This window comes from Esox lucius, chromosome 7, assembly GCF_011004845.1.
Source record: "Esox lucius isolate fEsoLuc1 chromosome 7, fEsoLuc1.pri, whole genome shotgun sequence".
Classification (NCBI taxonomy): Eukaryota; Metazoa; Chordata; class Actinopteri; order Esociformes; family Esocidae; genus Esox; species Esox lucius.
The window spans coordinates 36,700,885-36,719,316 of NC_047575.1; the positions used below are offsets into that span (position 1 = coordinate 36,700,885).

The 18,432-nt window shown below is 39.7% G+C and overlaps 1 protein-coding gene across 1 annotated transcript in view; it reads right to left on the reverse strand.

Moving 5' to 3' along the window:
• The window catches only part of sgcd (sarcoglycan, delta (dystrophin-associated glycoprotein)), a 110,393-nt gene that overhangs the window by 44,176 nt on the left and 47,785 nt on the right, over nucleotides 1–18,432 (reverse strand). Inside the window, exons 3-5 of the mRNA XM_010870966.4 lie at nucleotides 10,600–10,701; nucleotides 9,172–9,259; nucleotides 7,416–7,535 (exon numbers count right to left, since the gene is read on the reverse strand). Coding sequence (XP_010869268.1) covers nucleotides 7,416–7,535; nucleotides 9,172–9,259; nucleotides 10,600–10,701 — 310 coding nt within the window. The remainder of the gene's footprint in view (nucleotides 1–7,415; nucleotides 7,536–9,171; nucleotides 9,260–10,599; nucleotides 10,702–18,432) is intronic.

Below are 18,432 nucleotides of genomic sequence, written 5' to 3' on the forward strand. Positions count from 1 at the left end.
CTCCACTTTGAGTGTTACAGGCAGCCGAGGATGTCCACACATTTAGTGTTTTATTTTGGGTCTGAATCATTTGTTTGTAAAATGCTGCTGATACAATAATACTACAGTGATCACTTAAGTCTAGGAAGAAGATTATAGTAATGTACTTGGTAGGCATTCACAGAATCTATAAGGACTTAGGATTGAAACTGGTGTAGGGTTGTACAACCCTGTTTCCAAAAACGTTGGGACGCAGTATAACATGTAAAGAAAAACAGAATGCAATAATGTTCAATTATTTAAACCCTATATTTAATAGAAAACAGTACCAAGATGACAAATCAAATATTGAGACTGAGAAATGCTATTGTTTCTTGGAATATAAAAGCTCACTTTGAAATTGATGCCAGCAACACATTTAAAAAAAAAGCTGATACAGAGGCACCAAAATATGAGGTACCATTTAAGTCCAAAATATTTCCACTGTTATGTCTATGTTTTTGGTCAAATGGTCGATGTCATTGTGCATGTCGTCTGTTTTGTCCTTACAATGTGCATTTGGTATTGCATTTCCTGTATGTTTATGTCATTGGCCTTGTTGACTACGGATTCGCGGTCGTTACCACAGGCATTTGTTTAAACCGTTGTCCATTCCTGTGTCGTTACTCCTGGTTTTTGTCCATAAGCTCCCTCATTTTTTATCACGTGACGTATAGTACACGTTTTTTCATTCTGAAAGCGTTTTTGATTTACAGTTAAAACTTTAAACGATGCTCTTAACTTCGGTTGGATTATACTTTATTTTTACTGTGTCACTGAACAATTAGTATGAACTGTTAGTATATACATTGAACAAAATTATAAACGCAACACTTTTGTTTTTGCCCCCATTTATCATGAGCTGAACTCAAAGATCTAAGACTTTCTCTATGTACACAAAAGGCCTATTTCTCTCAAATATTGTTCACTAATCTGTCTAAATCTGTGTTAGTGAGCACTTCCCCTTTGCTGATATAATCCATCCACCTCACAGGTGTGGCATATCAAGATGCTGATTAGACAGCATGATTATTGCACAGGTGTGGCTTAGGCTGGCCACAATAAAAGGCCACTCAAAAATGTGTAGTTCCATCACACAGCACAATGCCACAGATGTTGCATGTTTTGAGGGAGTGTGCATTTTGGCATGCTGACTGCAGGAATGTCCACCAGAGCGGTTGACCGTGAATTGAATGTTCATTTCTCTACCATAAGCCGTCTCCAAAGGCGTGTCAGAGAATTTGACAGTACATCAAACCGGCCGCCCAACTGCAGAGCACGTGTAACCACACCAGCCCAGGACCTCCACATCCAGCATCTTCACCTCCAAAATTATCTGAGACCAGCCACCCGGACAGCTGCTGCAACAATCGGTTTGCATAACCAAAGAATTTCTGCACAAACTGTCAGACACCGTCTCAGGGAAGCTCATCTGCATGCTTATCATCCTCATCGGGGTCTTGACCTGACTGCAGTTCGTCGTCGTAACCGACTTGAGTGGGCAAATGCTCACATTCTATGGCGTCTGGCACTTTGGAGAGGTGTTCTCTTCACGGATGAATCCCGGATTTCACGGTACAGGGCAGATGACAGATGTCATGAAACGTCATGTATGGCGTCATGTGGGTGAGCGGTTTGCTGATGTCAACGTTGTGGATCGAGTGGCCCATGGTGGCGGTGTGGTTATGGTATGGGCAGGCGTGTGTAATGGACAACAAACACAGGTGCATTTTATTGATGGCATTTTGAATGCACAGAGATACCGTGATGAGACACTGAGGCCCATTGTTGTGCCATTCATCCATGACCATCAACTCATGTTGCAGCATGATAATGCAAGGCCCCATGTTGCAAGGATCTGTACACAATTCCTGGAAGCTGAAAACATCCCAGTTCTTGCTTGTCACCCATTGAGCATGTTTGGGATGCTCTAGATCAGCATATATGACAGTGTTTTCCAGGTCCTGCCAATATCCAGCAAATTTGCACACCCATTGAAGAGGAGTGGACCAACATTCCACAGGCCACAATCAACTACCTGATCAACTCTATGTGAAGGAGATGTGTTGCACTGCGTGAGGCAAATGGTGGTCACACCAGATACTGACTGGTTTTTGGACCCTACTGGACCACTCCAATACAGTGAAACTGCCTTTTATTGTGGCCAGCCTAAGGCACACCTGTGCAATAATCATGCTGTCTAATCAGCATCTTGATATGCCACACATGTGAGGTGGATGGATTATCTCGGCAAAGGAGAAGTGCTCATTAACACAGATTTAGACAGATTTGTGAACAATATTTGAGAGAAATAGGCCTTTTGTGTAAGTATTAGGTCTTTGAGTTTGTCTTTAAGCATGGTGAAGTTCACCATAATGTTCTGGATCATGCACTTAAACCACCCAGACACAGTAATGATACAGTTCATTCTCTGATCTACGCTGGAGGACAGTGTGATGGAGAAATTCCACAAAAACAGGAGGACATGAGGCTATTGGTGATTATCAATCAACTACAGGAGGGCAGGTCACCATGAGGCTGTTGGTGATAATCAATCAACTACAGGAGGACAGGTCACCATGAGACTGTTGGTGATTATCAATCAACTACGGAGTTCAATTGTTGTGATGGGAGACACAGGATGGGTCAACCAAATTACAAGAACATAAATACACAGAATTCAACTACAGTACCAGTCAAAATGTGTGTCATGCCTACAAATTAAAGGTTTGGTCTTTATTTCTACTATTTTCTACATTGTAGATAGTAGTGAAGAGGTCAAACCTATGAAATAACATGTATGGAATTATTCATTAACAGATACATTGTTAAATTAAAATCTCTCCTCCCCCAGGTACAGCACCCACTCTGCAAGTCACATCCAGTTAAACATCCCTAAAGCAAACGCATCTTTCTGTCACTCCTCCTTTCAGTTATTTACACATAGCGATTGGAATCAACTACAAAAAAAGATAAAACAATTTACTTTATTCAACACTCCCACTTTTAAAACCACATTGACCTGTAACTGCTTCATGTGATGTGCCTGTTTATTGTAGTTCTACAGTTTTGTCCTGTTGTTGTCTTTGTCTATTGTCTAAATATGTCTGTGTCCTGCTGTATTGCTTTTATATTCTCTGCTGGGTGGTTTATGGTTTTTATCATGTATGCTAGTATCATGCACTGTGGTCATGCTCAGATGTCTTTCATAATTCAGTGGTGTCTCCCTATGTGCTGGTTTTAATGTAGTTTAGTGCTGTCTCTCCATGTGCTTGGTGTTAATGTACACTGCTCAAAAAAATGTAGGGAACAGGTTAATCACACATTGGGTCTCGATGAAATAAATATATTAAAGATCAAAATCTTTAACATACATTGTGTAATTAGTTGGCAAAATGACATAACAATGGCCAATGGAAACCAAAATCACCAACCGATTGAGGGCTGGATTCAAACACACACCGAGAATCCAAGTAAACAATAGAAATCACAGGCTGTTCCAACTTGCGTGAATTTCCTCACGGCAACTCATAATGTGACTCAGTAGCGTGTGTGGCCCCCATGTGCCTGTATGCACTCCTGACAACGTCTAGGCATGCTCCTGATGAGACAGTGGATGGTGTCCTGGGGGATCTCCTCTCAGACCTGGATCAGGGCATCATTAAGATCCTGGACAGTCTGTGGCAGGACTTGGCTGCATTTGATTCAGCAATATATTAAGTCCCAGAGGTTCTCAATTGGATTCAGGTCCGGGGAATGTGAGGGCCAGTCAATGGCATCAATGCATTCGTCATCCAGGAACTGCCTACACACTCTGGCCACATGAGGCTGGGCATTGTGCTGCACCAGGAGGAACCCAGGGCCCACTGCACCAGCGTAAGATCTGACGATGGGTCTGAGGATTACATAACAGCAGTCAGGGTACCGTTGGCTAGCACATGGAGGTCTGTGCGACCCTCCAAGGATAATCCTTCCAATTCTGGTGTTCTCTGGTTCTCAGTCGAGCTTCACAGTGCTGGGCTGTGAGCACAGGTACCACTAGAGGACGTGCTGTGCTGTTGACATGTGTCTTATGTCTGTTGTCTTTCTCTTTTCATTTATTCCTGATACCCATTCCCTACAGGAGGATTGGGTATCACCATTTTAGCTACCATTGTGTGGTGTTAAAATATTTTTTCTGAATTATAATGCAGGTACATACAGTGGGGAGAACAAGTATTTGATACACTGCCGATTTTGCAGGTTTTCCTACTTACAAAGCATGTAGAGGTCTGTAATTTTTATCATTTTATCACAAATCCAGAAAATCACATTGTATGATTTTTAAATAATTAATTTGCATTTTATTGCATGACATAAGTATTTGATCACCTACCAACCAGTTGTTTTTCTTTAAGAAGCCCTCCTGTTCTCCACTCATTACCTGTATTAAATGCACCTGTTTGAACTCGTTACTTGTATAAAAGACACCTGTCCACACACTCAATCAAACAGACTCCAACCTCTCCACAAGGGCTAAGGGCTAAAATTGTAGACCTGCACAAGGCTGGGATGGGCTACAGGACAATAGGCAAGCAGCTTGGTGAGAAGGCAACAACTGTTGGCGCAAGTATTAGAAAATGGAAGAAGTTCAAGATGATGGTCAATCTCCCTTGGTCTGGGGCTCCATGCAAGATCTCACCTCGTGGGGCATCAATGATCATGAGGAAGATGAGGGATCAGCCCAGAACTACATGGCAGGACCTGGTCAATGACCTGAAGGGAGCTAGGACCAGAGTCTCAAAGAAAACCATTAGTAACACACTACGCCGTCATGGATTAAAATCCTGCAGCGCACGCAAGGTCCCCCTGCTCAAGCCAGCGCATGCCCAGGCCTGTCTGAAGTTTGCCAATGACCATCTGGATGATCCAGACGAGGAATGGGAGAAGGTCATGTGGTCTGATGAGACAAAAATAGAGCTTTTTGGTATAAACTCCACTCGCCGTGTTTGGAGGATGAAGAAGGATGAGTACAACCCCAAAAACACCATCCCAAGTGTGAAGCATGGAGGTGTAAACATCCTTCTTTGGGGATACTTTTCTGCAAAGGGGACAGGACGACTGCACCGTATTGAGGGGAGGATGGATGGGGCCATGTATCGCGAGATCGTGGCCAACAAACTCCTTCCCTCAGTAAGAGCATTGAAGATGGGTCGTGGCTAGGTCTTCTAGCATGAACACGACCCGAAACACACAGCCAGGGCAACTAAGGAGTGGCTCCATAAGAAGCATCTCAAGGTCCTGAAGTGGCCTAGCGAGTCTCCAGACCTGAACCCAATAGAAAATCATTGGAGGGAGCTGAAAGTCCATATTGCCCAGCCACAGCCCCGAAACCTGAAGGATCTGGAGAAGGTCTGTATGGAGTGTGTGCAAACCTGGTCAAGAACTACAGGAAACATATGTTCTCTGCAATTGCAAACAAAGGTTTCGGTACCAAATATTAAGTTCTGCTTTTCTGATGTATTAAATACTTATGTCATGCAATAAAATGCAAATTAATTATTTAAAAATACAATGTCACTCACAGTTGAAGAGTACCTATGATAAAAATTACAGACTTCTACATGCTTTGTAAGTGGGAAAACCTGCAAAATCGGCCGTGTATCAAATACTTGTTCTCCCCACTGTATACATACTCAAAGTAATGAATTGTCATTACATGTAACAAGTTCTATCTGAACGTTAGATGTTTAACCTTTCACTTAGCATCTTGAATGACAATATTAACATTTTAGATAATGTCATCTGTTTTGACTTAAATTGAATTGCATATATTAAAAGACGGACATGTTGTTGTAATTGAAACTGCAATGCTGATCTGTCTTTTTATTGGTATAGTTCACCAGCCACATGTTATGTTGCATGATGGTTCAGCAAGTCATTTAAATTAATCATTGCCAACTAAAGAATTTTTGCCAACCTAACACATTTTTTGTTCATCAGGTTGTAAAAAAAACCACTTATATAAATGGTGATTTTTCAATGTAGGATGCTTTTTCTAGGTTTAGAATACTTATGGAGTGGGAAGGGGGTGTATACAGCTTTTATCCATGACAATGTGTCTTAGTTAAAATGTACCTTTAAAATGTGTTATCTAGTTGATGTTAAATTTGTGTGGGATGGGTTCATTTCGCAGGCCCCAGGGTTGTGTGTGTTTGAGTGTGTGTGTGTGTGTGTAATGACTAAACTAGTGAAGTAAACTAGTGAAGTAATGACAAAACAGACAACAACGCAGATGACATGCACAACAACACCAACCATTTGAACAGAAACATAGACAACCAAGGACATATTTTTGGTTTAAATGGTACCTCATACCAAATATATTGTGAAATATTGCACAACTAATTAGGTCAACTGGAAACAGGTCAGTAACATGATTGGGTATTGAAAGATCATTCCAGAGAGGATGCGCCTGTCAGAAGTGGAGGGTTTGACCACTCTGTAAAGGACTGCACAGGCAAATATTGTCATAATTCAAGAATGACGTATTTTAAAAAGGTTTGGGGATCTCATCATTTACGGCACATAATATCATTAAAAGAATCTGTAGAATCTCTGAAGGCAAGGGACAAGGGCGAAAACCAATACTGAATGGCTGTGATCTTAAGGGCACTCAGGTGGCAATGCAATATAAACAGATATGATTCTGTAGTGGAACTCACTCCATGGGCTCAGGAACACTTGCAAAAACCATTGTCTGTGAACACAGGATGCCGCTGCATCCACAAATGCAAGTTAAAAGAAAGAAATCATACATAAACAACATCCAGAAATGCCAGTTTGGGAACCTCTGATTCAAGCCATCTAACTGGAGTGGCACAGATTTAGGAGGACTGAACATTTTCCAGTTTGGGTCACCTAGTAGCACAAACTCTGAGGATAAATGAGGGGGCAATAAGTTAACTCACAGTCAGAGTTCAGATAGGCGAAAGTCTGTAGCAGAGAGCGACAGTGAGAGAGATGCTCTTAGAGAGTTTCAATTTTAATTGTTTAGGCAGATACTTTGATTATATTTCAAGGCAAAGCAGTGTTCTTAAAATGGATCGACACCAATCTTGCATTGTAGGAATTATTTTGTGCATCTTTTATACAGTTAAGGGATTAGTACCTTTACGAAATGTAAACTACAAAAAACTTACAAAACCACTAAGAAATACTTTTAGTTGGACACCCCAACATAAAAAGATAATGACAGACAGGCGACACATACCCGTTGGCTCACTTGATGCACATTTCATTCTTTGTTTTTGGAGACACAAATTGCGTAATTTGGCACTTTTGTTATTGTACTTCAATATCACATTTTCAATAATAATTTGATTAATCATGCAGTCCTAGTTTCTGGTCAAACTCACCTGTCACGCGTAGCCTTTCTGCTCCTACCACCACTTCCTGGTCATCAGCAGAGAACAGCAACTTTCCAGAGCTGGATTTAACCTCAAACAACTTCCCTTGTGCACGCACTCCACTGGATCCTGGACAGTGCAAATAGTGTATGGAAAAGGTCAGTGAATTTCAACCGGTGGCTGCTATATATAAAAATGACAAAATATATTTTAATGGTAGGAAATTAGACAATTACTAAACTATAACTACAGACAAAGACCTCAGGAATAAGAAGATGTAAAGTGGATCAAATACAAGTACTTTCAAAATAGAGTACCAAGAAAACACTTCCTGAAACTAAACCAAACTATTATTGAGAGTACAAAAAGCATAAAATAGCAACTGCTTGACTAAAAACTTGTTGTTTTTTGATCAACCAAACAGACCTTCCAATGTCTTTAAGATTATGGAGATATTGTTATGGACCTAATAATTTGTGATTAAAAATATGAACATTGTTTTTGGTTATCTGTCATCAAAGTTCTGTTAGTATCAGAATTGCAAAGAATCTTGGATAATGTCCTACTGTAAAATGAGAGCATTTCTCAACATTCATTTACAGGGAGGGAACCCCAAATGTGCAAATAAAAAGTGTTTAATAAAATGAAACAACAAAACACTTTTCTGTATCCTCAATAAAAGTATATCTATCGGGAAGGGGAGGACACATTTACTCCAACCTACAAATTAATTAAAATATCCTCAACTACATTAAGACAATACTGTATCAATTGTATTTCATTATGTAGTGTTCTTTTATGATTAATTGTATTGTTTATTTCTATTTGTATTTTGTGCACACAACATTACTGTAAAAAACTTAACTTTTTAATAACTTGCCTCATTAAATAAAGGTAAATAAAACAAATAGCAATTGTGAGAAAATAAAAGTGCTTTTACAAAACACCCAGCCTTAAACCCCAAGGAGCAAACAACAGTAGTGTTGAATTTCAGTGGCTAGGAAAAACTCCCTAAGAAGGCCAAAATTTAGGAAGAAACCTAGAGAGGACCCAGGCCCAGAGGGGTGACCAGTCCTCTTCTGGCTGTACCGGGCGAACATATTAAGAGTACAAATTGTAATCATTAATAAATGTTCCAGAGTCTATTTAAACTTAGTCCAGGTTAGAAGCATGACCAGATGGACAAGAACAGCTTGTAATGGGTCAGGTCAGGGCAGAAGCAGGTGATTTGATTGCCGGCTCACTGGCTCATAAGCTCATCAACAGGCAGCAGCTAGCTACTGTTAGCTAATATAGCTTTTAAACAAGCACGTTCCTGATAGCTAAATTTAAATTAAATCTGGCATCTGAGAAAAACCTATTGTTAAATTATTTGTTATTGTGGTCGAGGAACAAGGAATCTCAGCAGAGCGCAACTGACACACTCACACAAACAATTGATTCTGCTTTGTTCTGTTCTGACTGAAAATTCTAGCCTTCGTTTTCCAATAGTTCACTCATCTACTAAACTTCTTCCAAAATCAACAGCTAGAAGCCAAATATTATTGCACTTTAACATAAGAGAGGAGTTGGTCTGTAGCTGATCATGGAACAAAATGTCTTGCGGCATACATTTTCGAATTTCTTTTGTCTGCTGATGATAACTCCCATCTAGGTAAATAGATTTTCAAAACATTGTATGGTCTTCATGTTAGGACAACCCCGCAATGAATGTGTTAGGACAACCCCGCAATTAACTTTCTTCTGTTGTTTTGCATGACATTACCTGCAATAAGTTGTGTGACCAGCTGATTCTTTCCATTGAGGATATTGACAGACACATTTTTGGAGGATTGCAGGAACAGTGGGCTGCCCTATGGAGAAAAAACCTGTAAACAAACAATATAGTCCACCACACCGAAAGAGTCTTCAGAGCTTAATGTGAGTGTTTTACTAGGAGTGCATGTTTTATAGATAATTTCCATTAGCCCAGAAGTCAAGAGTCAATCTGGAATGTAAATCCCGTCTGAAGCCTGGATCTAGTCTTGCCAGAGTAATCTTTCATGCTTCAGTCAACTTCTTAATTAAAGATAGCAGCCAGCCGTTGTGTTGTGCTTAAAGCCGGCAAGATAATGCCTGTTATATATATTATAGATTATATTAGATAATGGTCCACACATTTCAAGGTTCCTTTCAGTTAAGTAATACATTACTGTGTTGGAGTTAAAACCTGATTGGTTGATATGATGATCTAACCCCGATAAGGGCTTTGACATTAGTTAATTTGTTCTATCAAATCAACCTTGTAACAAATGGCAAAAACACATTTTTCAAACAGCTCTTATCAACATTTTGAAAATGTTTGTGGATTATTTTGATTGTAAGGTTTTTATTTTTCATTTTTCCCCCTCGAAGGGTTCAGTTTGTTTTTCAATTGAATTGTTCTCATTATAGGTCACATTAAAAGTGGAAAAAGTTATGACATGATTTATCTTTGTCTCATTCTTTTACAACACAAAAACATTTCACAGGGGTGTGTAGACTTTTTATATCCACTGTATGTCTTCCAAAGCACATCTGATACTGTGCTGTTCTTCTCATGCTGCTCGATCAACCAGGAATGTTAGATTGCAATCCTTATGTACCGGAAGGCACACAGTCTCCGGCCATCTACCTCAATGGAGCTCACTGGCCTTCAAGCTGCCACAAGCAGTCAATAGAACGTGAAGAGCCAAGGCAACCATATTCTATTAGTAACCCCCAAACCATGCTGGGCGATTGAAGTGCCCTCCACGGGACGCCTGGACAAGCAGGATTTAAATCGTATATTGTAATCATTTCCTGAAATATAGGATTTCGAGCGAGTGAGAGATCGAGGGAAACGATAGAGAGTTGAAGGAAAAAAGCAGTAGATAGGATCCTTATTCCGACAACAACGTCTACAGCCATTTTTCATTCTTACTGCTATTCTGCTTACCTCCGCCTTGGCCAGCATGCTCTTTCTTTCTCTGCTGGTGAGAGACCGATGAGAGGAAACATGCGTCCCAGCTCATGATCAAGCTATCCATCCGATGCATTCTCTGTGGTATTTTTATTGTGAGGAAGAGTGTGAGTGTCTATCACACCACTGTTACATATCACATCACCCCTCTTTGATCCTACACTCACTTTTTCGTAATCCGCTGGTGGTGGACGTGGCTGTTGCAGTACTTACATGTCTGGATTGGATTTCTTTGGCATATAGTGGTTGGAGAAACTCAGAATCTCCCTCCAGTTTCAGGCCTTTTTCTGTTATTCTTAAGTGTCCCATTCCATCCTGTAGAGGTAAGGGAAAATGAATAAGATATGGTCAGTATTTGGGTATGAGTTCAGATAGTGTCATCTGTTGCATAGTTTTAAACATAAATGTATATGAAATGTGTAATATAGAATGTGTACCAATTTAGACAAATCTTAGCTTAACACCACATGAAATAGACATGCATATTCTGTCTAAAATATGAAGGGACAGCTCCAATTTAACTTTTTTGTACAAGTTATGGGGATGTCACAGGCATCTCACTTACATCAGGACAGTAGTAACCTAAGTATTAAAACATAGATATTAGATGAGCCTCACATAGTGTCAGTATTTCTCTATGCAAATTTGAAACAGTTTGAGTCAGATCGCCCTGAAAATATGCTTAAAATATACTTAAATAAAAAACAAAATTATTCTGAAATGATTGATTGGGGAAAGCAATGAGATGGGAAAATGAGAATGCCCTGTACAATTTTATAGTTAGAAGGAATCAAGGAAGACATAGAAAATTACAGTATTTTCAAAGGTGAAGTGCATATGTGCTTAATATGTGTTTTATTGGATTGAGGAGAGACATTGTGAAAGAGAGAACTGTGGGCCAGATTTGACACCATGCTGCAGTGGAATAGGTACTGGATAAGAGCACCGTAAGCCACAATTTAAGCACTTTATCACAGAACTCCATTTGACATGTACAAAATCCATACATACAGTATTCACCCATTGTGGAAGTGCTCAGCAAGTAACATTTTGGCTTGGTTAAAATACTGAAAAATGACCAAACAGATAAGTAAGATTTTTTTTTTCTGTGGATATGACGTTAAACATTTCAAACGTAATATAATGGTTCAAATTAAAATCTGTAATCCAAGGTTTGACTATATTCAAAACTGCATACTGGTTGGGCATACTTCCAATTAACCACACTACCATCTGGGCCACAGTGACTCTGGACTCCTGTCTCAGTCCCTAGTTTTTACAGGAAAATTGTTTGTGTTGGGGTACTAAGGACAGTCTGAACTCCATACTGAGATATTGAGCTATTATAGATCCTTTTAAAGCCCTTGGTAAAAGAAAACAACAAAAGGAGAGGCACAACTGAGAACTGCCACCCATAACGCAAAAAAGACTGGTGCAAATAACGATCTACAAACTCAGCAAAAACAGAGCAACTTAAATAGGGTCCCCAATTAGAGGCAACGCATCTTCCTCTTATTGGAGACAACCAAAACCCACATTGGCAAGCATCAACCAAAGGGACACCAACCAAACACAACCACCCTGAATGAGGGCCGCCAGAGTTCACACCAATTGCTCGAGGGACCCAAAGGAGAGAAAACAGCAAGCCAGTGACTCCGCCTCTGAAAAGACTAAAGGTTTATTATCTGTCCTATTATGTAGTCAACAAACCCCAACCTGCTACATTGTAAAACAGGAGTTTACCAATCTCGTAATGCTCGTACCCGTAATCATATCCATTTGTCCCATGTGATACTCATTATTGCATATACTCGTGATCAGAAAACCTGGACATTTTTAATGAAGCCTATACATACCTCATCTGCATGTTATTGATCCACCTTGAGCTCTTATCATCACCAATTTCTGATGTTCCTCTACTCACTCAAAACGTTGATAATTTAAAAACTAACCTGGCAGCTCAAATGGCCAATTCACATGGTTTATTTTAAAAAATGAATATTCCAGGTTGGCCAGCAGGTGCTTTTCTCTCATTAAACTGAATGGAGCAGTCCAAAAACGTATCCTAGCTAGCAGGCAAACCAGAACGTATCACCTTTTCCGCTTCAATCTACGACAAAATAACAACACAATAGCCCGATGAGAATGCATGGACAATTTCAGAGGTGATTAGAGCCACACGTATGACCTCTGCATCTCACTTTAGCCATGCATGTCATCGTTAGAACCCAAGCTCTTGTTTGCTATCATCATTTATCCTGAGGAGTTCTGAGGAGCAGTACTAAAAATGTTACCAAGACCTTCGCAATCCCTCATGATCTGAATGCTTTAAAACCTTAATGATCTCCGCTCCACTCACTACTTCCTATACATTCTCTAATAGAACTCTGACAAGAAGTGACACCTAAACAAGGCGAGTGGATGTAGGTATTTATCCTGAAGCTTTACAAACCAAAAAAGATAATATTGCTGCCAACTGTAGAATGCCAAGTAGAATGGACAGTTTTAAAACATAAAATACTGTATGATGACTAATGGTTTTCTTCCTCTGTGCAATACAGATCTATATAGTATAGGGTTGGATACTGATATTTCCCTGCTGGTGAACAGATAAAAATCACCTGGTGGTTGGAACAAAAATATTATTTAAACCCATTTGAATAAAATAAAAAATGTAAAATGTATTTCCTTTTCCACTTTCACTTATTTCCACCTATTTCTGTTCACCTCCCTCCATCGCACCTCCTTCACTCCCTCTGTCTCTCTCCTATGTTTATGGTATGGATTTGTGCAGCCGGAGAGGACAGGCTAGAGGTATGTCATGAATAATGCAGCGACATTCGTTGATATGAGGGGTCCCAGAGCCCTGGTGTGCCTTCTCCCCTCCACTTCTCCCCTCCGCTCCACGCCTACCGTATCGTTGAGACGAAAATGCGTCTCCAACAACTCCGCTTTCTTGCTACAGTTCAGCCAATATCCGGGAGTCAATGAATGTACACGCAGGACGTTCAGGCACAACTCTCACTAGTTGGTTTTGAATATAGATTGTGGACCAGAGAGGGTGGGATGGGGGGTGCAGGACTGCTGACGTTATGTGCAGGGTGTCTGTGCGGGTTTTGTGTGCACCACCCTGTCCGCCTGTGGCAGGTGTATGTGTGCCCGATGGCATGGATGTGGGCAGAAAAATAGATGTTGATGCTGCTTTGCGGGACCGTGGTGAAGCAGGAGGAGCGGAGAGCATGCTGCCAAAAGGACGGTTCTCCTTGTTGACAGCGGTTAGGGGTCTTCTCTGCCAAGCCCCTAGATCTTATCTGCCATGCTGATAAGGAGAGGATGACGCGGCAGCAGCACAAATTTGCATAAGAGTCAGGAGGTTGTCCATCCCCGTTAGTTAATGAATGCACATGTTCCAGTACAGGTGACCTGCCGCTGAACAGAACCAAGCTGTGCCAGGTATAGCACGCTGGGGACAAAAATGTATGGAACAAAGGACACTGACATGGCAGCAGTAAAGACACACACACACACACTTCACAACCAGAGTGAAAGTGTGTGGTGCTTTAAGATCAGGATTATTCCTGAATTTCAATAGTCAGGGAGCTAGGGGTTATAATCAAATGACAGCATCAATATGTAACGTGTTCCCCCTTCACTTGAGGCAGAACAAATAAAGTGAAATTACTTAAACATTTCCTTTGTGACTAACAGAGAAAATGATTTGTCGGTGTGCTCTAGTCTGTGCACAAGATCAATTGTTCTGGGAGAAAGTACTTCTCTGTTGGGTATTTCTGCAAGGTGATGTAATGACTTACAAGACGGAAAATAATAAACAGGCATACCTTTCCCATTTCATCAAAACATTTTGAATAATTGCAATAACAACTGCCAAAATGTTTTTTTCAAATAATTGGGTGACTAGCTCATGAAGTTGGTTGAGGGAATGCAAACTCTGCAAAGCTGTCACTAAGGCAAATTGTGACTACTTTACTTTGATCTGATAAACCCTTTTTAGGTTACTACAGGATTCCATAAGTGTTATTTCATATTGCTGATGTCTTCATGTCTTTTATTATACTGTGTGGAAAATAGTAACAATAAAGAAATAACCCTTGAATGAGTAGGGGCATCCAAACCTTTGACTGGTACTGTGTGTGTATATACAGTTGTGCTCAAAAGTTTGCATACCCTTGTTGAATTGGTAATATATGTACTATTTGTAAAAACATGAGTGAGCAGGCAAAACACATTTTCTATTTCTTATGGGATTCACATTCAACTGTAGGTCATAACAGAATGGCACAATCATAAAACAAAACATGGCAACAAAGATACAAAAGTCTGCACAGCCTTAGTTCCTAACATTGTGTATTGCACCCATCAGCATCAATGACAGTACTTGGCAAGTCAAAAGAAAGCTATATACCACCTGCAAGTATTCAGGGCCTCATAGACAACTATTACAAAACACTGCATACTGTCATTAATGCTGAAGGGTGCAATACACCCTTTGGCCGTCTTGCATGAGCCGCACATTTGAGATCTCCCCAGAGTGGCTCGATGATATTAAGGTCATGAGACTGTGATGGCCACTGCAAAACCTTCACCTTTTTCTGTTGTAACCACTGGAGGGTCATCTCGGCCTTGTGCTTAGGGTCATTGTCATGTTGGAAAGTCCAAGAGCATCCCATGCGCAGCTTTCGTGCAGAAAAATGCAAATTGTCTGCCAGTATTTTCTGATAACATGCTGCATTCATCTTGCCATCAATTTTCACCAGATTCTTCAGAGCTCACACACCCCAAAACATCAGTGAGCCACCACCATGCTTCACAGTAGGGTTGGTATTCTGTTCACTATAGGTCTTGTTGACCCTTCTCAAAACATTGCGCTTATGGTTGTGACTATAAAGCTCTGTTTTGGTCTCATCACTCCAAATTACAGTGTGCCTGTCAAGCATGTCAAGATGTTGTTGGGCATATTGTAATCAGGCTTTTTTGTAGCATTGGCGCTGTAAAGGCTTCTTTCTGGCAACTCGACCATGCAGCTCATTTTTGTTCAAATATCGTCATATTGTGCTCCTTCAAAGAACCACACCGTCTTTTTCCTGACCTTTGCATTTCTTAATAAGTGCTTGAACAGTACTGACTGGCATTTGCAAGGTTTTGGATATCTTTTTGTATCCTTTTCCATCTTTATAAAGTTCCATTACCTTGTTACGCAGGTCTTTAGACAGTTCTTTTCTGCTCCCCCTTGGCTCAGTATCTAGCCTGCACAGGCCACAGGTGTGGGAAATTCACCTTTAATTGTCATTTTCACCTGTGTGTCACCTTGTGTGTCTGTAACAAGGCCAAACATTCAAGGGTATGTAAACTTTTGATCAGGGCCATTTGGGTGATTTCTGTTATCATTATGATTTAAAAAGGCCAAACTATGATTTAAAAAGAGCCAAACTATGTGATAATAAATGGCTTCATATGATAACTATCCTTAAATAAAAGAGTTGTTTTTGCATGATCAGTCATATTAAAAATCAGTGCTATAATTTCACAATTTCTGCCAGGGTATGCAAACTTATGACCACAACTGTATATGTATTTATATATAAAACAGCATTTTCATTAGTTCATAGTGCTGTAGGCTATGTTTAGTACATTTCTCAAATGTCCAGAGAAATAAAATGCTGCCATTGTCATGTCACATTGTCCGGTGACATCTTTTACTGATATATACACTACTGTTGAAAGGTTTGGGGTCACTTAGAAAAGGCCCATGTTTTCCATGAAAACAAACATGAAATGAGGTTGAATAGGAAATACAGCAAAATTAATGAAAAATATAGTCATTGACAATGTTAGAAACAATGATTTTCAATTGAAATAATAATTGGGTCCTTTCGTCAAATAATTCTCCATTTGCAGCAATTAGCCTTGCAGCCCTTTGGAATTCTAGTTGTCAGAGGTAATCTGAAGAGAATTTCACCCCATGCTTCCTGAAGCACCTCCCACAAGTTGGATTGGCTTGATAAGCCCTTCTTACGAACCAAGCCATAACAGCTCAATAGGCCAGAGATCCAGTGATTATACTGGCCACTCCATTATAGACAGAATACCAGCTGACTGCTTCTTCCCTCAATAGTTCTTGCATAGTTCACAGTTAATTGGCTCCAATCAAGCGCCATCTAAAGGGTATGGCATTGCAAAATGGAGTGATAGCCTTCCTTCTTCAAGATCCCTTTTACCCTGTACAAATCTCCCCCTTTAGAAACCAACAAAGCACCCCCGACAATCACATTGTGTAAAGCACTCATCTAGTATCTTTTCATTTGGTCTGCATCTCACAAATGTTGTTCTTTGTTATCCGAATACCTCAATATGGTGGCCTGGAAGTGGAAAACACAGCTACTAATACAATTACACACCCCCATACAAATTCTCCCCCAATACGTAAAACATGACCACTAAAACGATGACACACTCCCAATAACGCTAAACATACTGTAACCACTAATATGATGACACTTCCAATTCAGGACAATACCTCTTCCCCAAATATGTACTCACTCCCTCAATACAAAAATATAACCACTAATATGACACACTCTCAATTCAGTACAATACCTCTTCCCCAAATATGAATGCACTTCCCCCAATACAAAACAACAACATCAACAGAAAGGGTAAGTAAAAGACCCTAATCACTGATTGGATACACAGTCTGTTATTAAGGGTGAAAGTGAAATTACAGCTTAGTAGCTAGCTGTTTAGATACTGTTTCAAAGAGGCAAAGAGAAGTGATATAACAAGATACAAGCATGTATTGCCTTTACTGTTGCAATAATTTAAACAAACATACATAATTTTGCGGTGGCTCTGGCAAAGTATTGTATATTTTCCTAATTTTAATGTTGTGAAAAGTTGACCACATATCTAAGAATGTCTCAGAAATTAATCTAGCTCTCGCTAGTGATGTTCATGCATTGCTGATGTGCACAGGGTGAGAGAGATGATCGTGTTCCCAAGTTAAGGATTCCCTATTGTTCAATTGTTTGGGGTCACTTAGAAATGTCCTTGTTTTTGCAAACTAAAAAACAATTATTTGTCTATTGAAATTACATCAAATTGATCAGAAATTCAGTGAAGACATTGTTAATGTTGTAAATGACAATTGTAGCTTAAAATCTACAATTTTCAATGAAATATCAGATTTTCTATGGAATACTGAATCTACGCAGGCATACAGAGGCCAATTATCTGCAAACATCATGCCTGTATGCCAATGGCACATTGTGTTTGCTAATCCAAGTTTAGAATTTTTAAAGGCTAATGGAACATTTGAAAACCCTTTTGTGATTATGTTAGCATCACTGAAAACTGTTGTGCTGATTAAGGAAGCAATAAAACTGGCCTTTTTTAGACTAGTTCAGTATCTTTGGCATCAGCGTTTGTGAGTTCAATTACAGGCTCAAAATGGCTAGAAACAAAGAACTTTCATCTGAAACATGCCAGTCTATTAATTTTCTGAGAAATGAAAGCTATTCCATGTGAGACATTTGCCAAGAAACTGAAGATCTCATAAATAGCCTTTTAAAATGATATACTTGGATATACTGGTTCCAGCTAGAATAGTCATTTATAACATTAACAATGTCTACACTGTATTTCTGATCAATTTATTTTAACACACAGTGTGCTTTTCTATCATTTCAATGGTAGTGTACAGTGAATATAAAAAGTCTACAAACCCCTGTTAAAATGGCAGGTTCTAGTGATGTAAAAGAATGAGACAAATGTAAATCATGTCAGCTTTTTCCACCTTTAATGTGACCTACAACGTGAACAATTCAGTTGAAAAACAAACTGAAATCTTTGAGGGGAAAAAAATTAAAATAAACTCACAATAACATGTTTGCATAAGTGTGCACACCCTTAAACTAATACTTTGTTGAAGCAGCTTTTGATTTTATTACAGCACTCTTTTTGGATAGGAGTCTATTAGCATGGCACATCTTGATGTGACAATATTTGCACACTCTTCTTTACAAATGCTCC